At 39.9% G+C, this 25641-nt stretch overlaps 1 protein-coding gene across 1 annotated transcript in view; it reads right to left on the reverse strand.

Annotated features, from left to right (window-relative positions):
- LOC126101323 (odorant receptor Or2-like) overlaps nt 1-25641 on the reverse strand; it is a 66811-nt gene that overhangs the window by 25513 nt on the left and 15657 nt on the right. The window contains exons 2-4 of the mRNA XM_049911997.1: nt 14691-14790; nt 4227-4328; nt 1363-1518 (exon numbers count right to left, since the gene is read on the reverse strand). Coding sequence (XP_049767954.1) covers nt 1363-1518; nt 4227-4328; nt 14691-14790 — 358 coding nt within the window. The remainder of the gene's footprint in view (nt 1-1362; nt 1519-4226; nt 4329-14690; nt 14791-25641) is intronic.

The following is a 25641-nucleotide window of genomic DNA, read 5'->3' on the forward strand; positions in this document are numbered from 1 at the left end:
GAAAAGCTCGAAGAAATGTTTGTCTTTGAATTGAAGTTGTTCGTTTAAAACAGATAACGGAAAAGATTTCAATTTCTTCTAAAGTATTTAGCAGTAGACCTTTTGGCACAGTATGTAATATTTTCAAATTGTTAGAAATGCAACCCTCAGAATGATTGTATCCATAAAGATGTTGACCGAATATTGATCTGGTACGTACAGTACAAGTAGGATGTTCCTTAAAACGTGTTAGAAAGTTAAGGCCAGTTTGGCCAATATACTGTTTCTCACAGTCATTACAAAGTATTTTGTAAACGCCTGACTTTTGGTATATACTTGATTCCCCAACTGTGTGTTTCAGTTTCATCTGTAGTGGGTTATTGGTTTCGAATGCTATTTTCACGCTTGTATTCTTAAATAATTTATTTATTTTATATGAAATAGGTCCCATGTATGTCATTTTTGTAAATCTCTTCTTGGAATTTATAACAGCATCAATTGTTTCTTGTAATTTCTCAGGTATGTCACCCTCACCCTCCTACAAACAATGACTTCGAAATCTAGACAAACCCGTGTCTAGGTATGTTTTTGGTCCATCGAATATGTTAAAATGACTGTGGTTGTGTGTTTCGTAGACTTTCTGCAGCAGCACATGAAGGCTGTAGCATGAGTATAGGGATGATTGAAAAAATCTATTTATCCAGAAAGGGATCATGTGGAAAAATAAACACATTGTTAGAATAAAAATGTTGTCTCACACTAGTAAGGCGAAACATTTTTACTTTGTCATCATATCTGGTCGTGGAAAGAGACACACAACTGTAAACTGTTGTAAATGTTGCTGGTATTTCGCGAGCAAAATAATGGAGTAAAACAATGATAAAATTTCTGTTAAAATTGCTAGTCAGTTATAGTTTTAACACATTTTTAACAGGGGATCCACCATTACCATGAGAAGACATTTTTCATTTATTTAGCTGGCATGATAGACAAATGTCTAAACGTTTCATTAAATCTACGCAAGTACAAAATGTAGCAGCGCTGTTCTGAAACTGATTTAAGTGTGAACAATGCATTTCTATACTCATTCAATACACAGATACTGGTTACACAGCATTATTGAGCATCGGAATGTATAGTTAACTGCTAACTAAATGTGTGGGCAGCTGGTACATTTGTGTACAGATGCAGATAGAATATTCAGAGTTATTGTCTTACACCGATAACTTGAAATTAGCATTTAGGCAGATGTCTGCTAATTGTATGAGATGTATAGACTTCTGGCCAATAACAACAACCAAAGAAACTGAAACTCATGCCGGTAAATTCTATTGCTACAAGAGGCTGGTGTGCGATGCAGCAGATGAGCGTATACGTACTGACCGAAAGGAACGCTTCCCTGTTGATCGGGTAGATGTATCCGGCTGTGAGGATGAGCGGTTTCTGGGCGCGGCTGATGAGGATCCTCAGAGCGTGCTTGAAGCGTGTTCCCGCGTCCACCCACGAACAGCCGTACGCTGCCGTCGAAACCGCCTCCGCCTATTGACAATGGAAAAACGAAAATTGTATATCCCGTATCTTGTTTTTCTTCTTCGACTTAAGAGACTAATTTTCTTCCAGCAGATGGTTATCCAAATTATCAGTTTACTTCAGTGACAAAAATATTGCATCGTCTGCGAAGCCTAAGTTAATAGAAACAAGAGAATGTGAGCAATAAGCACTTGCACGCTCGTTACATCGTTAGTCACTAAAATGTTTCATTCATCGGACAATAGCAGACGCCGAGTAGTGAACTTAATCAACTCTGGAGGTATTGAGTGTGATTCTCTCTTCAGGGTGCATATGTGTCATTAGTGATACACTTATCTTGAAGTGATTTTTATTTAGGAAAGGTCACTATTCGCGTCCATGCGTAGGGGAGAGACGGGCAAAGTGGCCATTGGGGTCTGGGGACTATAGGGTGTTGGCATGCTGTGGGAAATGATTTAACTTATTCTCCTTTGAGGGTCGAGTCAGCCCATGAAGTCTAACCTCTCTTTAAAATTTTGTATTTGTGGGAATCCACAGCCTCCAGATGCTTAATAATCTTAAACTTGGTCCGCATAGGCTGTAATGCTATGTTTATTTAATTGATTAGCTAATTTCGACTAAGCGTCATTGTCAAGCTCATTCTTAACATCTGCATTTCGCCAGTATTTGAAAATGACATGAAATACAAATGTTACAAATATGCCTGACAATCACGCTTTGTCGAATTCTGCCAATCGCACTATTAAATAAATTTCTCGTTACAGCCTACTACGGACCATGTTTACGTTTATCCAACCTGTCTGCTATGCTGCTCCTTTTTAGCTATCCGGATGGAATGTAAGCGGTCAGTTGGTGTATTTATTGTGGAGAGGGAAAGTCACGTACGTCTTTTTAATGAAATTGAGTTGAAAGTGTCACACCTGGACTCCAGAATTCTTCTCTGATTAATGAAATTCTGGTAATGGCATGCAGCTCCTGTGTAACGGCGTCAATCCTGGAAAAGTGGCCATCTCGATGGCGGCTTCTGGCCACCTTGTACAGGGAGGCAAACGTAACAGCAGTGGGCGTAAGAACTGCTGTACTTACATCAAGTACTTACAACAGTGACATACGAAAATGCAAGTAAGAAGAAGGAGAAACGGAAAGCAATCGAAGAGAACAAAGGCCGTCTTAAGAAGAGTGCGAAGGGCTCTTTTTGACGACGAGGATACAGACAATGAGTGCTCGTATTGCAAAGAAAAATTTTCAGGTCCAAGGACAGAAGAGCCGTGGATTTAATGCCAACTCTGCTCGCTCAGTGCCCTCGAACTCTGCACAGAAATTGAGGAACACAGTTTCCAGAATGAGATTTTCACTCTGTAGCGGAGTGTGCGCTGATATGAAACTTCCCGGCAGATTAAAACTGTGTGCCCGATCGAGACTCGAACTCGGGACCAAGTTTGGAAGGTAGGAGACGAGATACTGGCAGAAGTAAAGCTGTGAGTACCGAGCGTGAGTCGTGCTTCGGTAGCTCAGATGGTAGAACACAGTTTGACATTTATTTGTTAAAAGCGGAAAAATCTAAACTCGAATCATATTTTAGAATAAAATGTATTTGGTTCTTTGTTAAAATAGTTTTTTATCCCTTGTTTTTAGGTTTAATATTAAGCGGCCACTTTCCTCGCTCGTGTCAGACAAAGTGGCCACTTTACCACTTTGTAAAAATGGAATTTCTTAAAGTACTTAATTTGATCAGGTAATGAAGCTGTTTGATATTATACTTCAATAAGACCAGATTGTAATCACTTATTTCTGTGTATTACCTACTAACGTCATTCACCTTAAAAAATGTGACTACGTTAGACTGGCCACTTTGCCTGTGCTCCTCTACTAGAACAATAAATTTGTTTAGAAGATTTTACTTTGTGAAAACACCAATACTTTTTCTCTCGTCATTCATACATGTTTTGATGATATCATACAGTTCTCATGTGGTTTTCCTGTATTTTACTGTCAGACGCCAAGTAAATGTTGGTGAGAATTCATTTTTATGCTCATCCAATTTATTCTGTTGCTGACTGTTTACAAAAAGGAAAAAAGTCAACTGTTTTGCTTCTTGATGCGAAGAATTACGTCTGACGAAGTGTGAAATAATTTTAGCTCGAAACTATCTGTGTGATTTTTTTGAACCAGATATATCCAAAAAAGAAAGCAGTATTATTTATTCCGGCCTTACAATTACTATTATGTTTGTAATTCTAGGTAGGTAACTCAGCAAATCGTGAGCAGAGTTGTAGTAGGAAAAACTTATTATTGCATCAGCTTAATCGCACTTCTCATACTATAATTATTTTAACATTTGTTTCTTGGGCTAGTAGCTGGATTACGAAATTACTACGTTTTGTCATGTGTGAAATTTATCAATAAAACTTAAAGCGAAATGTATCAGTTCCCAACTATATATTACCATTCAGAACACACAAAGTACTCATGTTGAGTATGTATAACTGGATAAAAAGTATTCCGTAGTGAAAAATGTGATTCCATTCAGGTTTCTACCTGGCGGGGTTCTGTGCAATATCTGTGTTAGTATCACCATCACTTTTGTTGAAGAGCTAGTCACTACATGATAAACGAACAGTTATAGGGGGAATATGTGGGAAGTTTAACAGAGAAGAGAAGGAAAAAAGTGAAAGTAAATAGTAATAGGAAGCAATTTAATGTAGCATTGTTCTCACCTGTTCTGTTACATGGTGAGCAGCCCAACAATAGAGATACACCTGACCTCCAGGAATGGGAAGAAAAGAGACGCATCTAATAACTGCCGTGATGTCAGCGCTCTGTGGAAGGAAATCACGGAAATTCAGAATCAGACACAAATTCTTTAGTATTGTTAGCTACTATATCTATCATACTCAACTGTGTGTTCAGTCAAAAAAGTGAATCGGTAGTAAGTGTAAGCGCACAATGAAAGAGCCCAAGCTGCCAGAAAAAAGCCAACAGTTAGTACGAGAACTGTAAGGCAGAATCGTCATCATGCAGAAGGTCCCATATAAGCTGAATACTATTAACGTAAAGTATTTGTCGCAGTATAACAAAAATAAATTTTCGGTATGTGGTAGTAAGAAATCCAGTCATAATTTTATTCTACAGTAATAAGGAACTATTTTTATGTTTTGAAAGTTTAATAAGATACAGGTAGGTAAACTTCAGCGACATTTCATAACTCTTGAAAAGCAGAAGAAAGGAATCTTTCGCCAGTTATTGATGGTGAAAATAGTCTCGCTGAAATAACTTTGTAATGTGCCCTAACAGCCAATTCTTAATGTGACATACAGTGAGGTAGCCAAATCCCGTGCCCTCATGGCAGCCTACAGAGATGCAAAAGTGGATTCAATAAGATGACATTGGGCCACACTCTCCTACTTTGAGGTACTACAGATACCGCAGGCAGCGTATAGTCCGCTCACGAGACAACCCATATATTCACATTTCACTGCTTTCACAGATAGGCAAACTTGCTCCGAAGCTGTTCATAGTACTTCAAGAGCCTCGTTCTTTGAATCATTATATATACCTGTCAATATTCACAGCATCGAATTTAATCATCCGTTCTCACTACCCCGGTAAAATAACAAAAGAACTGTTCAGTACATTTCCACAAGAAGCGGTTGTGGAATAAATCAGTGGAAAGGAACTTCTGCTAATGGTAGAATCTTACGAGCTCCACGCAGAAGCCAGTTTTATCTGTAACCTGTACGTGCAAAAGAACGTATCAGAAGACGAAATCACAGTTAAATTCAATTCCAGCAAACGCAAGTTCTATATGTCAATCGCCCGATTTCATGTCTTCTGAATGTACAAGCGTAAGACTAGTAAAATTTCCAATGCTTCTCCAGATTCTTCGCAAGAGATTAATCTGCTACAAGGAAAAATCTTCGTAACCTGCAGCCCTTATATACAATCAGTTGTGTTTTCCACGTTACTATAATTCTCATCGTTATTGCTGTATAATGGCTAAACTCGTTGATAAACCCAGACCCTCTGAAGCTTTGACACATATCTGTTTCTGACACTAGCTTGCAGTTTGCAATCTACCCGTTGCACACTGTGAAACCTTTGTGTCTGAATGAACGACACTGTGAACATGCGGCGGCGTTTCTATTAACTCCTGAACGTTATGTAATTATTACTACTCTTATTATTTCGTTTATTATTAGTACCATTATTTTTATTATGCTTAATATAATAATTATAGTTGTTATTATGACTATTACTAATCCTGCATGTTGTCCTCTAATTGTTCGTTTATTCTTAAGTCCCAATTTTTTATAGTTATTCTGTGAAACTAAAAATGTACTCTATAGGTTTGCTACTTTCAAATAAACAAAGCGAAAGCGGACTGCCACTTGAACATTGCTATAAACTCTGAAGAGTCCTATTGCATATTAAGAACATGTTGTCTTATGTAAAAGTTTCACACATACTACAGTACAAAAACTCATATGACAAGAGCTCGAACCCGGAACTCTAGATATGACAAAATAATGCTCTGCCGACTTACCCACAGTAGCTCTACACGCGAGATACCCACAATTATGCTGTACGTGTGCTCCGTAGGTCAGGTGTCACTTATTGCTTAACGTTTTCGGATGTTCTCCTGGACGACAGCACATAGCACAATCTCTCTTGGAGTTTTGGTTGACACATTGTTGATATACAACCGTAAGACTGTTCGACATCTGGATGTTTGCATGTAAGTGAACAGCAATGGTGCTGACTGAAACATTATAGCTTTCTTATGCCATGGTTATTAGGTGATGAGGTAAGCCAACATTATGCCTTATTTTTCTGGTCCAATTTGAAAAACTGTCACAGTAACTTTAAAAAATTGATATTACTTTAGTAGTATAGCTACGGCCATACAAATACACAGTTCAGTTCTCTGCCGGTCACGTGGCACCGTCAACACCGTTCTGCCAGAAAATTTAAAAATCAGACGTTGAGGATGGTGGGAAATATAAAATTTGTGGTCTAGGGGGATAGAGTGAAATTGATGGTGACATATAGTGGGAAATTTAGGATGGTGTGCTATAAAGCAACACCTCCGAATTTTAATTTGAAAATTCTGAAACATTTTACACGAAACAAATATTATTAACATTCTACACCTTCATGCTTCATGTCTATATATCTGCAGTCATCTGCCACGAAGTTGCCAGTGTGTAATGTAACTATGTCGGCGCGCAAGAAACAGCGTGCTGTAATCGAGGTTAGAATTCGAAGAGTTTGTCCACATATGGAGCACCCTCTACTTCAGTACGACAATGCCAGACCACATACGAGTGCTTCAAAACATCTGCAAGAATCCGACACCTTCGGCTCATGTCATTGATCGTCCACCATATAGTCCCGAGGTGGCCCCATCCAATTTTCATCCGTTTGTAAAACATACAGAACACTTTCGAGGACTTCACTTCTATAGAAAGGGTGATCACGTTGAGAAATAAATATGTAGGCATGAAAAACAAAGATGTAGAATGTTAATAAAGTTCTTCCTGTTTAAAAAGCTTTAAGAGATTTCACGTAAACAATTCTCAGGAATATCTTTTCAGGAAGCCCTCATAAAAATGAAAATTTGCTAATGGTGGCAAATTTAAAAATTAAATGCAGCAGATGGTGAGAAATTTAAAAATTAAACATGCCGGATAGCGGGGAAGTAAAAATTAAAGGAATGGCAGGAAATATTATTGAGCCAATTACAATACGAGGTGGTGCTGTCACGAAAGCTTTTAAAGACAAGAAGAGGGCAGTATTTTTTTATAAAACCTGCCACATTCAGAAGTATCCAGTTAAATCACAGTAATTTCCCACATCGATATTTACCAAAATATTTTGTAAGCACAAACACTACGCACACACACACACACACACACACACACACACACACACACACATAGAAGCTTCTTCACTTGAATTATTGCAACGTTGAAAAGTATCTGTACTCTCTAAACTTCACGAAGACATAAAAAATAGCACTTTTGGGATTTTGTGGAACATGCAGGCAAAAAAATACAAAATTTCAGTTGCGAAAGATGGATAGTATTCATTCTTCTGTACATGACAAGAATGTAGTCTCCATCAGGATATATGAGTCACCATCAGGATATATGAGTCACTGTTCCTAATATATGGCTGTAAATGAGGTGCCAGGTACTTTGATATTTCATACGTGGGAGAATTGACAGCCCTAACCACGGGTCTCAGAGATTAATTTCATGAATTTTGGGTAAACCATTAAACTTAGGACACAAAGCTTCTGTCTTCAATAAAGCTCTTTTTTCTTCTTTTTGAGTGGAAGTAGATGACTTTATCAGATTATTTGTTTTCCTCAGTACGCTGGCGGAAAGTTTTTTCATACATTTTTTGCACTATCCTGACGTTAAAAGATTCAAAATTTTGCTTCGATAATCCTCTTTGTTCATAAGACCAGCAGCATTCCCCTGATCAGCAGAAAGAATCACTATCTCTTACCCCGCATTTAAATCTCTAAGAGCCTTTCCAAAGGCTTACTGAGGCACAACAACTTGAAGTTTTCAGTCCGGATTGCATTAGCCGTTTCTTTGAGAATACGTATAGATGCTTCTACATTCGTTGTAATATCTTCAACTGGTACTTTCGTCGGTTTTGTAGCGTAGTTTTCTCGTTTTGCAAGGACCGTTTTGAGATAACACTGTCCCTGACTTGTTAATAACAGTATCAGAAATCACTGTATTGTCTGTATTTTCTATATAAGCTTGTAACTTTTCGAACTTCTTCTTATATCTAAAATTTGTCATTTCTGTCACAGATTTCATAAATTTAAACACAAGATAATCTGTTTTGTTCCATAGATCTGTCTGTACATTACGTTAAAAATAAATGCAGTTGCAGTAACTCACGGTCAAGACAATCCATCTCTAATCTTGTATAATGTATCCTTCATCGAAGTAGTGCTGCTTCCGTACACTATAAAGCCGATCAGCCTGGGCTGTCCTGAAAATCCTCTTCAGAATTAGGTATGGAAGACGATTCTCTTCAACGCAACAAGAGAGTTAAAGTACAAATCAAATATGCTCTCTGCTTACGGAAAGATTCCAACATCTGAATGATTTTGAGAAAGGCTCCCCGTACAGTTCTCTGATGACAGAATAAAGGCTTTCACGACCAGATGAATTTAAGCTGGTAAACCTTTCGTGCTATAAGGCCGTGGCCTACGAAACTCTTCTGACTAACGTTTCGTCCAAAATAGCGCTATACATCTTCAGAGGCGTTGATCCTTCGTTGACTGTTGCCGACTGATACGACTGAAGTCTGAGAGCGAAATGTGTACAACAGATAGAGGAAGTGACCGGAGTTATACGTGGTAAGCAGTGACGATACTTGTCAAAGATAAATCTTAATTACCGATTGTCGTTCTGTTAACAATGCAAAACTGTTTAGCGATTCTGCAGAGGTGCTATCCTCATGTCTCTAAGTTTCATGGTCTCTTCTTTCCTATTAAAATCATCCCTATGTTTATATATTTCAATGGCTTCTCTACACAGCGGTAGATAATAGTTCGTCGCCGTAGATAAACTTTTAGTTTCAGAAAACTGCACTTCATGACTTCCTGACTGAAGAGCATTGTCTGCTACAGCCGATTTTTCTATTTTCCGTAGTCAGGAGAGACTTTTGTATTCCTTTTCCGTGTGTTCACACTTCTCTCGATTGTTCCTATTCTGGGCGAAACGCTAGGAATGTAAGAGTTTCTTCAACCACGACCTTTATGCGCCGAAAACATTACCAGAAGGAATGTCACTCGATCGTGAAAGCCTTCACCCTGTCGTATGTTAGACGAGTTTAAAGAGAACTACATATACTTACAAGTGCCTATTTGAGCGTCCATGCAACCTGACATCTGTCATACTAAGCACATGCGAGATGTGTCTGCTTTTTACACAGCTTCGACAATTTTTTTCTATGTTACAATATACGAGTGATGTTCAGCTCTTAAAGGTTACCATACAATCCCTCTTCTGCCAAACAATTAGAACAAATTCAAACATAAGAAAAAATTGTAAACTATTAAAAAGCGAATGTTTTCACAGAAATGAAACGTGGAAAATGTTTTGTTCGTTAAAACATTTTTTGACAGTAGAAGGTATTTACACAGAGGAGAATAGGGAATTCATTAATTTACGTAGACTACAGAGGTAAAGTATTACGGGAACTGTAGAATTTTGGCAACCATCAAGTCTCGGTTTTATATGAGAGGATGCTTTGCTGACGGGTGTGGAAGTGTGATGAGGGAGAGGTCACAACAAAGTCTCTGGATGTGGATGGAGGTGAGTAGGGAGAACAGGAGCCCTGACAAAGAAACGAAAGGCAGGCACTGCTAGATTTGGTGGGTTGGGTATATATATATATATGGCCCGATTTAACCGTCGAATAAGAGGAGGTGACTGAAGTTTTGTTGGGAGAGGATGTGGAGAATATAGAAATGTAGCATTGGGGCGACCAATCTCTGTAATCATGTTTCCTGTCTTGTCAAATAGCCTCAACGAACACACTAGAAGTAACTATGGAAGTTATCAGTGATGCTCACAATATTATTTACTGGCTACAAAGGTATCTATACATACGTCTTTCTCAATAGCCAATATCGATCTTAAAGATTTATCAATTCAGTCGCCTTTTAAGTTTTGCCACGTACATATCTCGTATACTACCTGCACAGTGATGCTGCATACTGACCAAAATGTGTTGTGCGTAGTCGCTGGGCATACAAGTCCGCCAGACCGTTGAGAATTTGGCTGGGAGTCGTTGTTTGTGAAGCTGTCAAAGTGTACACTTACCGATGCTTAGTGAGATAATTTATATTCAGTGATGTAAATAAATCGAAAAAGAAATGATTGTTGTAAGGACTGACTCAGAATATAGGAAAACCAAAATAACCTTCGGCGAAGTTAAGAGCAACGGTGGTAACATTAAGAGTACAACGGGAACTATACTGTTAAATGAAGAGGAGAGAGCAATTAGGGGGTGCTGATGTCTATGAGGGGGAAGATGTGTCTGTTTTGATGGAAGAAGAAATAGGAGTCGATTTAGAACAGATAGGGGGTCCAGTATTAGAATCAGAATTTAAGAGAGCCTTCGAAAACTTAAGATCAAATAAGGCAGAAGGGATAGATAACATTCCATCAGAATTTCTAAAATCTTTGACGGAAGTCACAAGAAAATGACTATTCACGTTGATGTGTAGAAAGTATGAGCCTGGCGACAAACCCTCTGACTTTTGGAAATACAGTATATCATCCACACGATTCCGAAGACTGCATGAGCTGAGATATGCGCAAATGATCGCACAACCAGCTTAACAGCTCATGCATCAAAGTTACTGACAAGAATAATATAAAGAGGAATGGAAAATAAAACTGAGGATATGTTGGGTGATGAAGAGTTTGGCCTTGGGAAAAGTAGAGTCACCAGAGAGGCAATTCTGACGTTGCGACCGATAATGGAAGAAAGACTGAAGAAAAATCAAGACACGTTCATAGGATCTGTCGACCTGGAAAAAGTGATCGACAATGTAAAATCTTGCAAGATGTTCGAAAGTCTCAGAAAAATAGAAGTAAGCTATAGGGAGAGACGGGTAATAACATATACAAGAGTGAAGAGGGGCTAATAAAAGTGGACGACCAAGAGCGAAGTGCTCGGATTAAAAAGGTATGTAGTCTTTCGTCCCTACCGTTCAATCTGAATATCCAAGAAGGAATGATGGAAATAAAACAAAGGTTCAGGAGTGGAATTAAAATTCACGGTGAAGGGATATCTATGATACGATTCGCTGATGACATTGCTATGCTGAGTGAAAGTAAAGAAGAATTACATGATACGCTGAATGGAATGAGTAGTCTAATGTATACTGAATATAGATTGAGAGTACATCGAAGAAAGACAAAAGTAATGAGAAGCAGCGGAAATGAGAACGGCGAGAAACTTAACATTACGACTGATGGTCACGAAGTAGAAGAAGTTAAGCAATTCTGTTACCTAGCCAACGAATGACGGACGGAGCAAGGAGGGAATGAAATGCAGACTAGCACTGGCAAAAAGGCACTCCAAGAGAAGTCTACTAATATCTAGCCTTAATTTGAGGAAGAAATTCCTGAGACTGTACATATGGAGCACAGCATTGTGTGGTAGTGAAATATGGACTGCGGGAAAACCGGAACAGAAGAGAATCGAAGAAGCATTTGAGATGTGGTGCTACAGACGAATGATGAAAATTTGGTGGACTGATAAGATAGGGACTGAGGAGGTTCTGCGCAGAATCGGAGAGCAAAGGAACATGTGGAAAACACTGTTAAGGAGAAGGTGCAGGATGATAGAATATCTGTTAAGACATCAGGGAACGACTTCCGAGGTACTGGAAGGAGCTGTAGAGTGCAAAAACTGTAGAGGAAGACAGAGATTAGAATACATTAAAGAAATAATTGAGGTCGTGGGTTGCAAGTGATACTCTGAGATGAAGGGGTCGCCACAGGAGAGGAACTCGAAAAGAAAAACAAGAAAAAAGGCAGTGATAAATAGCACAGGAACATTTTAAATCGCCCTTGCTTCTATGAAATAAAAAGTAAGTTTAAAAAGTATGGGACCGTCTTATAAACTCTGCAGCCTCTTTTCTCATAAACTGGAACGGTACATTTTAAAATAATATTCACTATACGAGTGTAAACAATTGATTTCATCTAATAGTTCTTCTAACATCTGTACGTCCCATATGTGTTGCTGCTATAACTTTAGCTAGAGATAATGGTATAGACATGCTTTGCCTGCCTCCATACATCACTCATGGACTATAGCCACTAGACGTTGCTTACTACAACCAACCCCCTGACAAATGCTGTCGCACAGATCCTGACAGCAATATTAGTAAGACAAGGATTGATCAGCAGTTAGAAGAGTCATATAGTAGAACAGTGATGAACAAAATTCTATAAGTGCCTTTTCACAATCTGGTATCTGTGCACTGGATCCATATGTTTTTCGAGAGTCAGATTTCTTGGTGACTAAATCCCATCCAGTCAGATGCGAGTGACAAGGCAAGTCAGGAACTAGCTAGCATATCAAGACTAACTTTAAACTGTGCATTCCTGAAGCCTTCAACTCGCACGAAAAAAGATTGTAGGAGAGTGTCAGTAGATCTACAAGATATCTCCGTTACCCCAGCTGTATGAATACGATTAAGAAGCAGAGCAACATCTCCTGCTGTTGAAATCGCCAGTAGTGTTTACAGGTGATTTTTCTTTGACAAAGGATCTGAGAAAGACAAAAGTAAGCCTAACAAAGTTAAAACTGACAAAATCAAACATGGCAATACCAGACGTGGCAATACGTCTTCAAACTGGTCTGCAAGATCTGCTAATTTGACAAGGAACAAGAAATAATTAAGGTCCTCAAATGCAGTGTATCGGTCTATACCCGCTATGTGATGGTGAGCCTGAAGAAAAAACTAATTTATTTGATACTTGCACGTCGGAATGAGTATCTAAAATTGTTTAGCGTAAGTCCAATAGTGGACTAATATTTTAGCTAATGAATGTGTATAAAGAATTCAAATTAGTCTGCTAATATCTTCAAAATTAGAATAGATAGTCAAACACCAACTTTCTGTACCTCTTGCTATTGTTAAATTTTTAGTTATACAACTTGTAATACAAGTTGTCCAAATCAGAAGATCTGCTTATAAATTATACCGCTTTGCACCTCTTCTCTCGTTGTGTTATATCTTTTAAATCGCAGAAAATTTATTTTCGGAACTTTTGGCTTATCTGTCTGGGAAATGAGTACAAATTATTAGTATTGCTTTTAAATAATGTTTGTTAGATTTCAGTAAAATCAGAAAAATACTGGAAGTTGTAGAATTTATGAGGCATCGCCCTCTTTCACAGGCAATGACAGTGTCAGTGTGTAGTACGAGCCTCCACAACGCCAGGTCTTCCACTAACGCTCCTACTTCATTCTGATGATGTCATCGCTTAAGATGTAATATGGACTACAGAGAATGACCTAAGTGTCGAAACAACCAATGAACAGTATTTTTTAGTACCCCTGTAGTCTGTCTGCTTGAATAGTGGGCAGAAATTGGATTGTCCTGGGTGAGGGTGACTGTCCAACGCTTACGGGGTCCCGTGGAGCAAAGTTTCATAACGGGTAGTAGCCGTCATCAAGGAGAAACGGGTCGCTACTTGCTCTACAAGAGCTGCTCATGAGTGTAGCCATAGATACAGGGCGACAATTATTGAACTATATGAAATAAAATCGTCATAACTTCTAAACAGTTTGCGTTAGGACGTTCAAACTGTACGGTTGACCACGTGGAATGATGGGAATTAGTATGCTTTGGTGACAAAACCCATTTTCATTTGAATGAATTCGTCAATAAGCTATAAGCAGTAAGCAAAACTGGGGCATTTGGGGGACTGAGAATCCGCATACCGCGACCGAGAAGTCTCTTCACCCTCAATAGATGACTGTGTGGTGTGCAATATTCAGTCACGGAATAATCGGTGCGATATTCCTTGATGGCACGGTAGCTGTCAAACGATACGTGAAGGTTTTAGAAGATGATATCATCCCCGTTATTCAAGGTAACCCCGATTTCCACAAGATGAGGTTCATACAAAACGGAGCTCGACTCCATTGAAGCAGGAGTGTTTGATGTCATGGATAAGCACTCTGGGGACCGCATTCTGGCTATGGGGTACCCAGAAGCCGCTGGCATGAATCTTGATTGGCCGCCATATTCTCCAGATCTGAAAACATGAAATTCCTTATTATGGGGCTATACTTAAAGACAGGGTGTACAGCAATAACCCGAAAAAAATTTCTCAGCTGAAAAGAGCCATTCACGAGGTCGTTGACAGCATCGATGTTCCGAAACTTCAGCGGGTCATGCAGAATTCCGCTGTTGTCTGCCCACATCATCGATTGGCTATGATGTGACGCAGGCACATGGCAGGCAATCGAACATGCCATAATCTAAATCCGAATATCTGTAGTAACGTTTACATGCTGAATAAAGTATGTGCACTCCGTAGTTTGTAATTAATTTACGTTTTCTTCATCTAGTTCAACAACTGTCACCCTGTATAACGAAACATAATGAAAGACCTTACGTATGTTGCCTGGAACAGCGCCAAACAGGCGACGAGGACGCTGAAGACAAACTGCGTTATTGCTATTGGGTTCATGGTGCCATTTAGATGCCTGACGAACCTGTAACAATAAAATGAATTCAATTAATTATTGAACTGAAAAGTTCTCATCGTCCTTCATATGAAACACATAAACTTTTAAACCCAAGGACTCTCTTAAGCTATCCGAAATCATCAACCGCACAATTTTTTTTAATTATTTTTTTTTTTGCCACCAATCGTTAACACCACTTGTATTACACAAGCCAAATCTCAGCTGTGTATACAGGGGAAGTTATCTACAAACTTTAGCGAAAATCTATTTTCTGGCAGCTGCAAATAAGAGATATGTACTCCTGAATATCGTCGCAGTTACGGCGATTTCTGCGAGTGATGAGAGAAATGCTGCCGTCTTATTTTCGGCGAAATGTCGCTTGAAGAGTTGTCTCGATTCAAGGGGTTCTTAAAAACGCAAACTAAACAATATTCATTTTTATTACTTTCTTTTAATTTTTGGCGTATGTTTGGTTTCACACCGTTGTAATTATACTTTTAATTTCAAAAACTGTTGAAACTATGCAAGTGATGTTTCGTCCTTTGCTATTATGATGTGCAATAGATGACTAATGGACCATCAACAGAAAATGCGTGAATTTATGTGCGAAATGATTGCTATAACTGTAGATAAACATTTAAGTAGTGTAGACATATGGTTAGAAAAGACTGAAATACTCAATGGTGGCCAAGAAAGTATAGTTACATCGCTGAACAATTAGTGAGTGGTACTGCCACATTTGATTTACAGTTGCCTTCGCGACTTATGTCGGAAAGTACCATTACCGTGTTAGACAAAGATAAAGCGATTGTGCATTAGATGAACTGAGGTGGTTGTTTCAGATGCAAAGAATAAGATCACTGATTTTAGTGAACTGTACATAGCAATGCATTGCAGGCCAGCCTAATGTTGAAAATGACTTGAAAGGTACAACAACGCTTTCATTCATATGTGAAAAACATACAAACGTGATTGTGGAGACCAATGCCTGCACCCACACATTTATAATAAAGCCAATGGTCAGAGTAGATAGTTCATAAAGGAAAAAGTTGTGCTGAATAGCACATATAATGTTGGGAGGGTGGTAAATTCTACTGAAGGGGGGGTTATCACAAAGGGAGTCCCACAGGGTTCAATTTTAGGTCCTCTGCTGTTCCTTACTCGTGTGAATGAACTCTCACTTAACGTTCAGCAAGTGGAACTAGTACTTTTTACAGATGACACGAGTGTTATAATAAATCCTATTCCAGAAAAAGCAGCCGAAGATATTGTTAAGGATGTCTTTCAAAGAATTAATTAGTGGTTCTCAGAAAATGGACTCTCTCTTAATTTTGAAAAAAAAACCGCACTATATCCAGTTCTGTACACTGAATAGAGTCACACCGACAATTGATGTAGCGTATGAACTGGGCTCAGTTAACAGGGCAGATTTCTCAAAATTTTTGGGTGTTGTGAGGGTACTGGTGTGTAGTATCTGTAAGTGGTTGTTCTTTGGAGTGCGACAATGCCCAGTGGCGCAGAGAGTCGCAAGTACACGCAGTTGTTGAGAGGCGGTGGAAGGTGTAAGTTGCGTGAGCCAAAGGCGGTTGAGTGGAGAAGGATTTACCTCTATGTTTAATAGTAGTGGCACACAGTTTGAATAATAGTGTGTTTATGTTTGTGCAGTGTGATAAAGGAAATAAATTAAATTTTACCAGTTCTTAATGCGTCTCCATCAGTTATTACCACACCATTGCATTTAACAATGAACGAAGTCTCGATATACACGGTCAACTACAACAAGAGGATTGTAACAAAATAATCATTAATTAACCCATATACTCTCCCAGGAGACGGGAGCTTATAGTGTCTATATTGATGGCAACTTGAACTGGAAGAAGCATATTAGTGAGCTTCTCAAACAACTAAGTTCAGCTTCTTTCGCTCTTCATATAATCGATAGTCTTGGTAATAAACAGATCAGCCTCCTAACGTACTTTGCATATTTCCACTCAATAATGTCTTATGTCTTATGGAATAGTTTTCTGGGGTACTTAGACATATAGTATTGGCTGCACAAAAGAGAGCAGTGAGAATAATTACGGTGGTCACCCAAGGACCTCATGTAGGCACCTTTTCAAGGAGTTAGGTGTTTTAACTGAACCATCAGAGTACATATATTTGCTAATGAAATTCGTTACAAATAATCCATCTCAATTTGCGAAGAACAGTGATGTTCATACGTACAACACTAGAGGGAAAAATGATCTTTCGTATCCGTTATTGAAGCTGTCAGTTACTCAAAAAGAGTACATTATTCAGCAACAAAAATCTTTGATGATTTGCTCAACCACATAAAGTGTCTGGCAGGCAGGAGATCAAGTTTCAAATCTAGCTTAAAATCATTTCTTTTGGACAACTCCTTCTACTCCAGAGACTAGTTTATGTTTCAGAAATGGTAAAAAAATTTGTTGCATGTGTAGAACTAAAAATGTCAGTAATATTAATATTAGCACTATTCATGTCTGTATATATCACATCATATATAAAATAATCGGAAAAATGGTCTACGGAAGATGACATAACTATAACTATGACTATCATTGCTACCTACGTTATTTTCGAACTCACGCTGACAGTATGTACAAATTCTTCGATTCTTTCTCGTACGACGGGTGTAGTCCAACTCCAATGTGCATAGTGAAAATTTTTTCCGACAGTGACCCTCATTTTAGAAAGCATTATCAGAGAAACTTATTATGGACAGATCACTGCAGTTTTAAGTCTACCACAGTAACAACATTCTTAAATTTCATACCTAGTATACTGTTTTGTTCCTCTCCTAGCTTTCAAAATCGTATTAAATATGCAGAGCACTCTTCAGTTTTTTTTTTTTTTTTTTTTAAAATGGTTCAAATGGCTCTGAGCACTATGGGACTCAACTGCTGTGGTCATAAGTCCCCCAGAACTTAGAACTACTTAAACCTAACTAACCTAAGGACAGCACACAACACCCAGCCATCACGAGGCAGAGAAAATCCCTGACCCCGCCGGGAATCGAACCCGGGAACCCGGGCGTGGGAAGCGAGAACGCTACCGCACGACCACGAGATGCGGGCTACTCTTCAGTTTATACTGATACCAGGCAAAGCTAATTCCTAGCTATGGTCCATGTTTCCGTGAACACGTCGGTCCTCTCTGCCATTCTCAGGATTTTCAGTTGTCTTATTTATGTTCATGGTGCACACTGAATGCAAATTTGGAGCATTACGTCAACATTTCACATTTTTCAATAGGTAGGAGAAGCTAAATGAATATAAATATGATGCAAATTACGTATTTATGTAGCAACCCGACCTGTGTTCACTGAGGTAGCGTTGACTTTCTTCAGCCAAGCGGTTTCATTGGCGTAGCGTGTTTCGTTTGCTGGTCACAAACAAAATTCAGGCAACAACGGTAAGTGAATACTGTCACTTCCATACAACTTACCCAACGTTTACAGGGCATCGTAACAAAGTTGCGTGGAGGCACGAAAGTTATGTGTTACATACAGAACTGACGTTTAGACTGACATCTCACGAAAAAGATGGGAGCATCTCGTGGTCTCAGTGGAGACCATACAGGAAATGGATGCCGATACGCAGTGATCAGTTTTCGTCCAAAGCGCTGGGCGAGTTCATACGTTTGTTCCTATGGGGAGGCCGACAAGCGTTTGTTTCCTTTCGGCCGCTCCGCGATAACAGAAAGGAGGCGCACACCCGGCAGCCTTACTAAAACGATTTTACAGAAAGTGCTCGGTAAAAAAAATTTCGGTTTTGCTTTACTTGCAGCTTTGTATGTCACGTTCATTATGATATGCCCATCATTTCGTTAAAAGTTATAGTTATTGTGATATTTACGTGGAAGTAAGACACTGCGTGAAATTCGAAAACGTTTGCAATGAAAAATAGGGGTCGCTATGACTTTGCGTTTGGTGCATATTACGTAATACGTTACTATGTATGAAGTGTAGCAAACATATTGAATTTTTCTTCAGACTGTGACCAGTCTCGAGAAAATTGATCAGGCGCTGCACAGTCATTGCGATCGCTCCGCGCTAGGGATACAGCCAGAGTGAAATATGCACAACGTTCCTCATATTTAATAAGCGGTCTGAGGACTTAAGCAAGGAAGTATTCTATCTTCTGCACTTCTTAATGTTGTGATGGAGGGAATGAATAGGGCAGTTAAAGATATAGTAAAAGAAAAAGAAAAAAAGATGATTTTTGCAGATGATATGGTAATATGGGGTGATAAAGAGGTAGATGTACAGTTACAGCTTGATGCGTGGAAGGAAATTATCGAAAGGTATGGATTAAAAATAATTAAAGATAAGAGTGAAGTAATGGTATTTGGAAGAGAAAAAGGGATCAACGGAAATATTACGTTGAATGGAGAACCCCTCAAAGCGTTAGAAAGTTTCACTTATTTAGAGAGTGAAATATCTATGGATGGAAGAATAACTAACGAAATTAATAGGAGGTTACAGAAGGGAGGCAATTTCTACCAAACAATTAAACACCTGATTTGGAATAATGAAGTTTCAGAAAGAGCAAAACTCCTTATGTATAAGAATTATTACATCCCTATTGTCACCTATGGTGGAGCAACATGGACAAAGAAAGGGACTGGAGCAGACTGCAAGCAGGGGAAATGAAATTTCTCAGAGCAGTTAAGGGAAAAACAAGAATGGACAGAGTAAGGAATGTAGAGATTAGAAAGGACCTTAAACAAGAAAGTATGAGAGAAGAAATGGAAAGAAACAGATTAAGATGGTACGGGCATGTTAAGAGGATGAATGGGCAGAGACTCCCCAAAATTATGGAAGACCTAGAAGGCGCCCACAAACACGGTGGAAAATGTGAGTGAGAATATCTGTAGAAAGGAGAGGTGTGACCTGGCAGAAAGTAGAGGAACAAAAGTGGTGGGAGGACCGAGCCAGATGGAGAAGACTCGTCAGCACCCAGACCCGGCAGTAGCTGGAGCGGGATTCGGATATAGATAGGTATCAAAATGAGATTTTGGCAAATGATAGCACGCAAAGAGGACAGTATTTTGACGTATGGTTATTATCTACATCTACATCTACATCCATACTCCGCAAGCCACCTGACGGTGTGCGGCGGAGGATACCTTGAGTACCTCTATCGGTTCTCCCTTCTATTCCAGTCTCGTATTGTTCGTGGAAAGAAGGATTGTCGGTATGCCTCTGTGTGGGCTCTAATCTCTCTGATTTTATCCTCATGGTCTCTTCGCGAGATATACGTAGGAGGGAGCAATATACTGCTTGACTCTTCGGTGAAGGTATGTTCTCGAAACTTTGACAAAAGCCCGTACCGAGCTACTGAGCGTCTCTCATGCACAGTCTTCCACTGGAGGTTATCTATCATCTCCGTAACGCTTTCGCGATTACTAAATTATCCTGTAACGAAGCGCGCTGCTCTCCGTTGGATCTTCTCTATATCTTCTATCAACTCTATCTGGTACGGATCCCACACTGCTGAGCAGTATTCAAGCAGTGGGCGAACAAGCGTACTGTAACCTACTTCCTTTGTTTTCGGATTGCATTTCCTTAGGATTCTTCCAATGAATCTCAGTTTGGCATCTGCTTTACCGACGATCAACATTATATGATCATTCCATTTTAAATCACTCCTAATGCGTACTCCCAGATAATTTATGGTATTAACTGCTTCTAGTTGCTGACTTGCTATTTTGTAGCTAAATGATAAAGAATCTATCTTTCTGTGTATTCGCAGCACATTACACTTGTCTACATTGAGATTCAATTGCCATTCCCTGCACCATGCGTCAATTCGCTGCAGATCCTCCTGCATTTCAGTACAATTTTCCATTGTTACAACCTCTGGATACACCACAGCATCATCTGCAAAAAGCCTCAGTGAACTTCCGATGTCATCCACCAGGTCATTTATGTATATTGTGAATAGCAACGGTCCTATGACACTCCCCTGCGGCACACCTGAAATCACTCTTACTTCGGAAGACTTCTCTCCATTGAGAATGACATGCTGCGTCCTGTTATCTAGGAACTCCTCAATCCAATCACACAATTGGTCTGATAGTCCATATGCTCTTACTTTGTTCATTAAACGACTGTGGGGAACTGTATCGAACGCCTTGCGGAAGTCAAGAAACACGGCATCTACCTGTGAACCCGTGTCTATGGCCTTCAGAGTCTCGTGGACGAATAGCGCGAGCTGGGTTTCCCACGACCGTCTTTTTCGAAACCCATGCTGATTCCTACAGAGTAGATTTCTAGTCTCCAGAAAAGTCATTATATTCAAACATAATACGTGTTCCGAAATTCTACAACTGATAGACGTTAGAGATATAGGTCTATAGTTCTGCACATCTGTTCGACGTCCCTTCTTGGAAACGGGGATGACCTCTGCCCTTTTCCAATCCTTTGGAACGCTACGCTCTTCTAGAGACCTACGGTACGCCGCTGCAAGAAGGGGGGCAAGTTCCTTCGCGTACTCGGTGTAAAATCGAACTGGTATCCCATCAGGTCCAGCGGCCTTTCCTCTTTTGAGCTATTTTAATTGTTTCGCCACCCCTCTGTCGTCTATTTTGATATCTACCATTTTGTCATCTGTGCGATAAATTGGAGAAGGAACTACATTATGTAAAACTTCATTATCTACAGTGGTATTGCACTAACTACAGTCTTTTTCGATGAAAGAAATTCATTTTTAAGGGCCGTCGATAGCTGGTGAAGTGCTAAGGGTTTTGGAAAAACGTTTATCTTGTACCGAGAAGGTGCTTTTCATAAGACGCTGACCATATTTTCCCTCACTTCCTCACTTTATCAACTTAATAAACCATTCTTTCAGAATTCACTCGCAATTGCGTCTGCTCGGTAAACTCCGCTGACTTTTGGCAAAAGAAACAAGTTTTAACATGGGAACAACAAAAATGAGTAGGTTTTACCCAAAATTCATTTCTCTGAATGTTAAAAATGGTTAACAAACCAGGCGGAAATAAATAACTGCACTTTCGGCGAAATTCTTTCTAAATACTAACGAAAGCAGAGGTGACAGATCTTTGTGAATGGTCACCACGTAAGTGCGAAAGAATCCCGTTTAATTCTTACAAAAAATTTGAGTGTACGCTTCAGTTTAGATCGGCACTTCTCCTCCAGAGCTCGCCATTTCCCCCTCAGCGCCTGCCTGCAGCTTCCATCACAATCGTTCTCCCTACGCATGACGTACCCTCTGCCCATCTAAAAGCCATGGTATTCTGCGCGCTCTATAATAGATTTACAACCATTGTAAATATTGTAGAGAATCGTAGATGCACGAGTGTGTGTGTGTGTGTGTGTGTGTGTGTGAGTGATTCAATACGTACCAGTGGTGACACAAGTAAAACAAAACATAAAAAATTCGCACATGCTGAACATGTTTAGATCGTGTTACAGCACGCCTCTTGTGAAGTTTAGTACACATTGTGATACATTGTTGAGACCTTTGTCACGATTCTGTTTTGGACACGTTTTCAGCACACTTCTTTGCAGTCCCGCACAGAGAATCATGTCTATATCTACATTGGATTAAAGGAAAGCAGAAAGCTAAAAGCAGAGTAATATGCTGCGCTGTTGTAATCCTTTCATTATATAAACGAAGCTAACCTGTGTACCATATTATGTTTACTTTATGCATACTGAATTGGAACGATTGCAAACACGTAGGTGTCACTTAAGCATCTAGCACCCCACTAACCAGTTATCCAAGAGGAAAAAAATTGGCTACAGGGTAACATGGAATGCATGCCATGTTCCGTTTCTTGTGAATCTTCACATTGGCAGGTGAATACTACATGAAAAAGCTGGGTGATAAATATTGACCCAGCAGGGAATCGATGACTCGATGTCACAACCTTCAATTTCCAGCCTTATAGTTAGCGAGAGCCAGCACTTCACATGCGAGCTATGGCTTCTTACTGTCTCAAGCGCTGCTGCTCTCTCTCGAGTTATGGCGGCTTTTCGCTAAGTGGCTAAGGCGTCGCTTTCACATCTTAACATTCATTCGTCATAATTCAGACAATCTGTATCAAGTGTTTATAAACTGTGTATAAAAACATTCCTCGCAAATCAGTTTATCTGTTAGTCAAAAACGGATCAATATCCCTACAGCAGTTCCTGAGATTAACCTGCACATATAGATGGACGCGAGTAGATGACTTCAGTTTATACATACTAGTATATAAATATTTCATACTAATTCGGAAAGAGAGTTGTAGATAAAATATAACTTGTAAATCCCTAAGAATATTTAATTAACTTTCGAGTCTCTTCACTTGGTGAATCCGCACTCGCATTGCTGTGGCAAGAGAGCGGCGAGAAACGCAGTCAGAGAATTCTGGGCTACACACTAGGCAGATTAAAGTGCAAAAACCACACGAAAAATGCCACATCTAATTTTCTACACTGACTTCCGGTTCACATCGGTGGCTAATGTTTGCGTACAGATTTTCTTCAAAGTTAACCAACAGTGAGAAACAAATTAACAATGGTTTCTACATGACACATCTGATCATTGCCTTGTAAGCGCGTTGTCTCCGGAACCGTTTAATATTTTGGTGCTACATGTCAATAATTTTTCATTGTACACAACTAGTAAAACTGTAGGAGGAAAACAACATTTAATTTAACAAAAATTATGAATGTAGACATTTGGGTCACAATGAATGTACACTGAAGTGAAGAGAGCTAAGCAAAAGCGGAAGCTCCACCAGGACAGGTTCCCTGTAATATGCTTGAAAGACTCCTTGTTGCCGTTTTCATGCCGTCTTGTATTCAATCCATGGTTCACACCTGATTCCATCCTTTCATGTGGAAAATAAGCAAGTCATGGTCTTCGTTTAATGTAGTGAAAAGTGTCATAAGACCATATTTGTAATAGGAATGTGAACGAGGAGACTATGTATTTGGATAACCGCATTACTAGTCAAAAAGACTGGTTATTGGGCACATGAAGTAATCTAGCACCAGAAAAATCAATAGTGGAGGGAAGATTATTTGGACGGAAAGAGACTACAGTGTACACAACAGTTTGTGATGAACGTAAAAATGTACGACTTGGATTAGACGTAAAATGGGACCAAATTAGTCGAAAAACTTATGGTTTATGAAGAGTGTTAATTAAGGTAGGATGGTGAATTTTCATTCCTGTAGTTAGGTATGTTCAGACGTAAAGATGGTTATAGTTACCCATGCTGAATGAACCAGAGAAATCACTAAATGACGTGATGCACCACAAGGTGGCTCGATAGTGTGAGAAATTTTCTCTAAGGTTGATCTAAAAGAAGGATGAAAGAAGCACAATTAGCGCATACATATGTGCGTAAACTACACTACCGGCCATTAAAATTGCTACACCACGAATATGATGTGCTACAGACGCGAAATTTAACCGACAGGAAGAAGACGCTGTGATATGCAAATGATTAGCTTTTCAGAGCATTCACACAAGGTTGGCGTCGGTGGCAAGACACCTACAACTTGCTGGCATGAGGAAAGTTTCCAACTGATTTCTCATACACAAACAGCTGTTGACCGGCGTTTCCTGGTGAAACGTTCTTGTGATGCCTCGTGTACGGAGGAGAAATGCGTTTCCGACTTTGATAAAGGTCGGATTGTAGCTCATCGCGATTGCGGTTTATCGTATCGCGACACTGCTGCTCGCGTTGGTCGAGATCCAATGACTGTTAGCAGAATATGGAATCTGTGGGTTCAGGAGGGTAATACGGAACGTCGTGCTGAATCCCAACGGCCTCGTATCACCAGCAGTCGAGATGACAGGCATCTTATCCGCATGGCTATAACGGATCGTACAGCCACGTCTCGATCCCTGAGTCAGCAGATGGGGACGTTTGCAAGACAACAACCATCTGCACGAACAGTTCGACGACGTTTGCAGCAGCAGGGACTATCAGCTCGGAGATCATGGCTGCGGTTACACTTGACGCTGCATCACAGACAGGAGCGCCTCCGATGGTGTACTCAACGACGAACCTGGGTGGACAAATGGCAAAACGACATTTTTTCGGATGAATGGAGGTTCTGTTTACAGCATCATGATGGTCGCATCTGTGTTTGGCGACATCGCGGTGAACGCACATTGGAAGCGTGTACTCGTCATCAAAAAAAAAAAAAAAAAAAATGGTTCAAATGGATCTGAGCACAATGGGACTTAACATCTAAGGTCATCAGTCCCCTAGAACTTAGAACTACTTAAACCTAACTAACCTAAGGACATCACACATATCCATGCCCGAGGCAGGATTCGAACCTGCGACCGTAGCAGTCGCGCGGTTCCGGACTGAGCGCCTAGAACCGCTAGACCACCGCGGCCGGCTTTATTCGTCACCGCCATACAGGCATATCACCCGGTGTGATGGTGTGGGGTGCCATTGGTTACACGTCTCCGTCACGTCTTGTTCGCATTGACGGCACTTTGAACAGTGGACGTTACATTTCGGATGTGTTACGACCCGTGGCTCTACCCTTCATTCGATCGCTGTGAAACCCTACATTTCAGCAGGATAATACACGACCGCATGTTGCAGGTCCTGTACGGGCCTTTCTGGATACAGAAAATGTTCGACTGCTGCCCTGGCCAGCACATTCTCCAGATCTCTCACCAACTGAAAACATCTGGTCAATGGTGACCGAGCAACTTGTTGGTCACAATACGCCCGTCACTACTCTTGATGAGCTGTGGTATCGTGTTGAAGCTGCATGGGCAGCTGTACCTGTACATGCCATCCAAGCTCTGTTTGACTCAATTCCCAGGCGTATTAAGGCCGTTATTACGGCCAGAGGTGGTTGTTCAGGGT

The sequence above is a fragment of the Schistocerca cancellata genome, chromosome 9 (assembly GCF_023864275.1).
Source record: "Schistocerca cancellata isolate TAMUIC-IGC-003103 chromosome 9, iqSchCanc2.1, whole genome shotgun sequence".
In the NCBI taxonomy this organism is placed as follows: domain Eukaryota; kingdom Metazoa; phylum Arthropoda; class Insecta; order Orthoptera; family Acrididae; genus Schistocerca; species Schistocerca cancellata.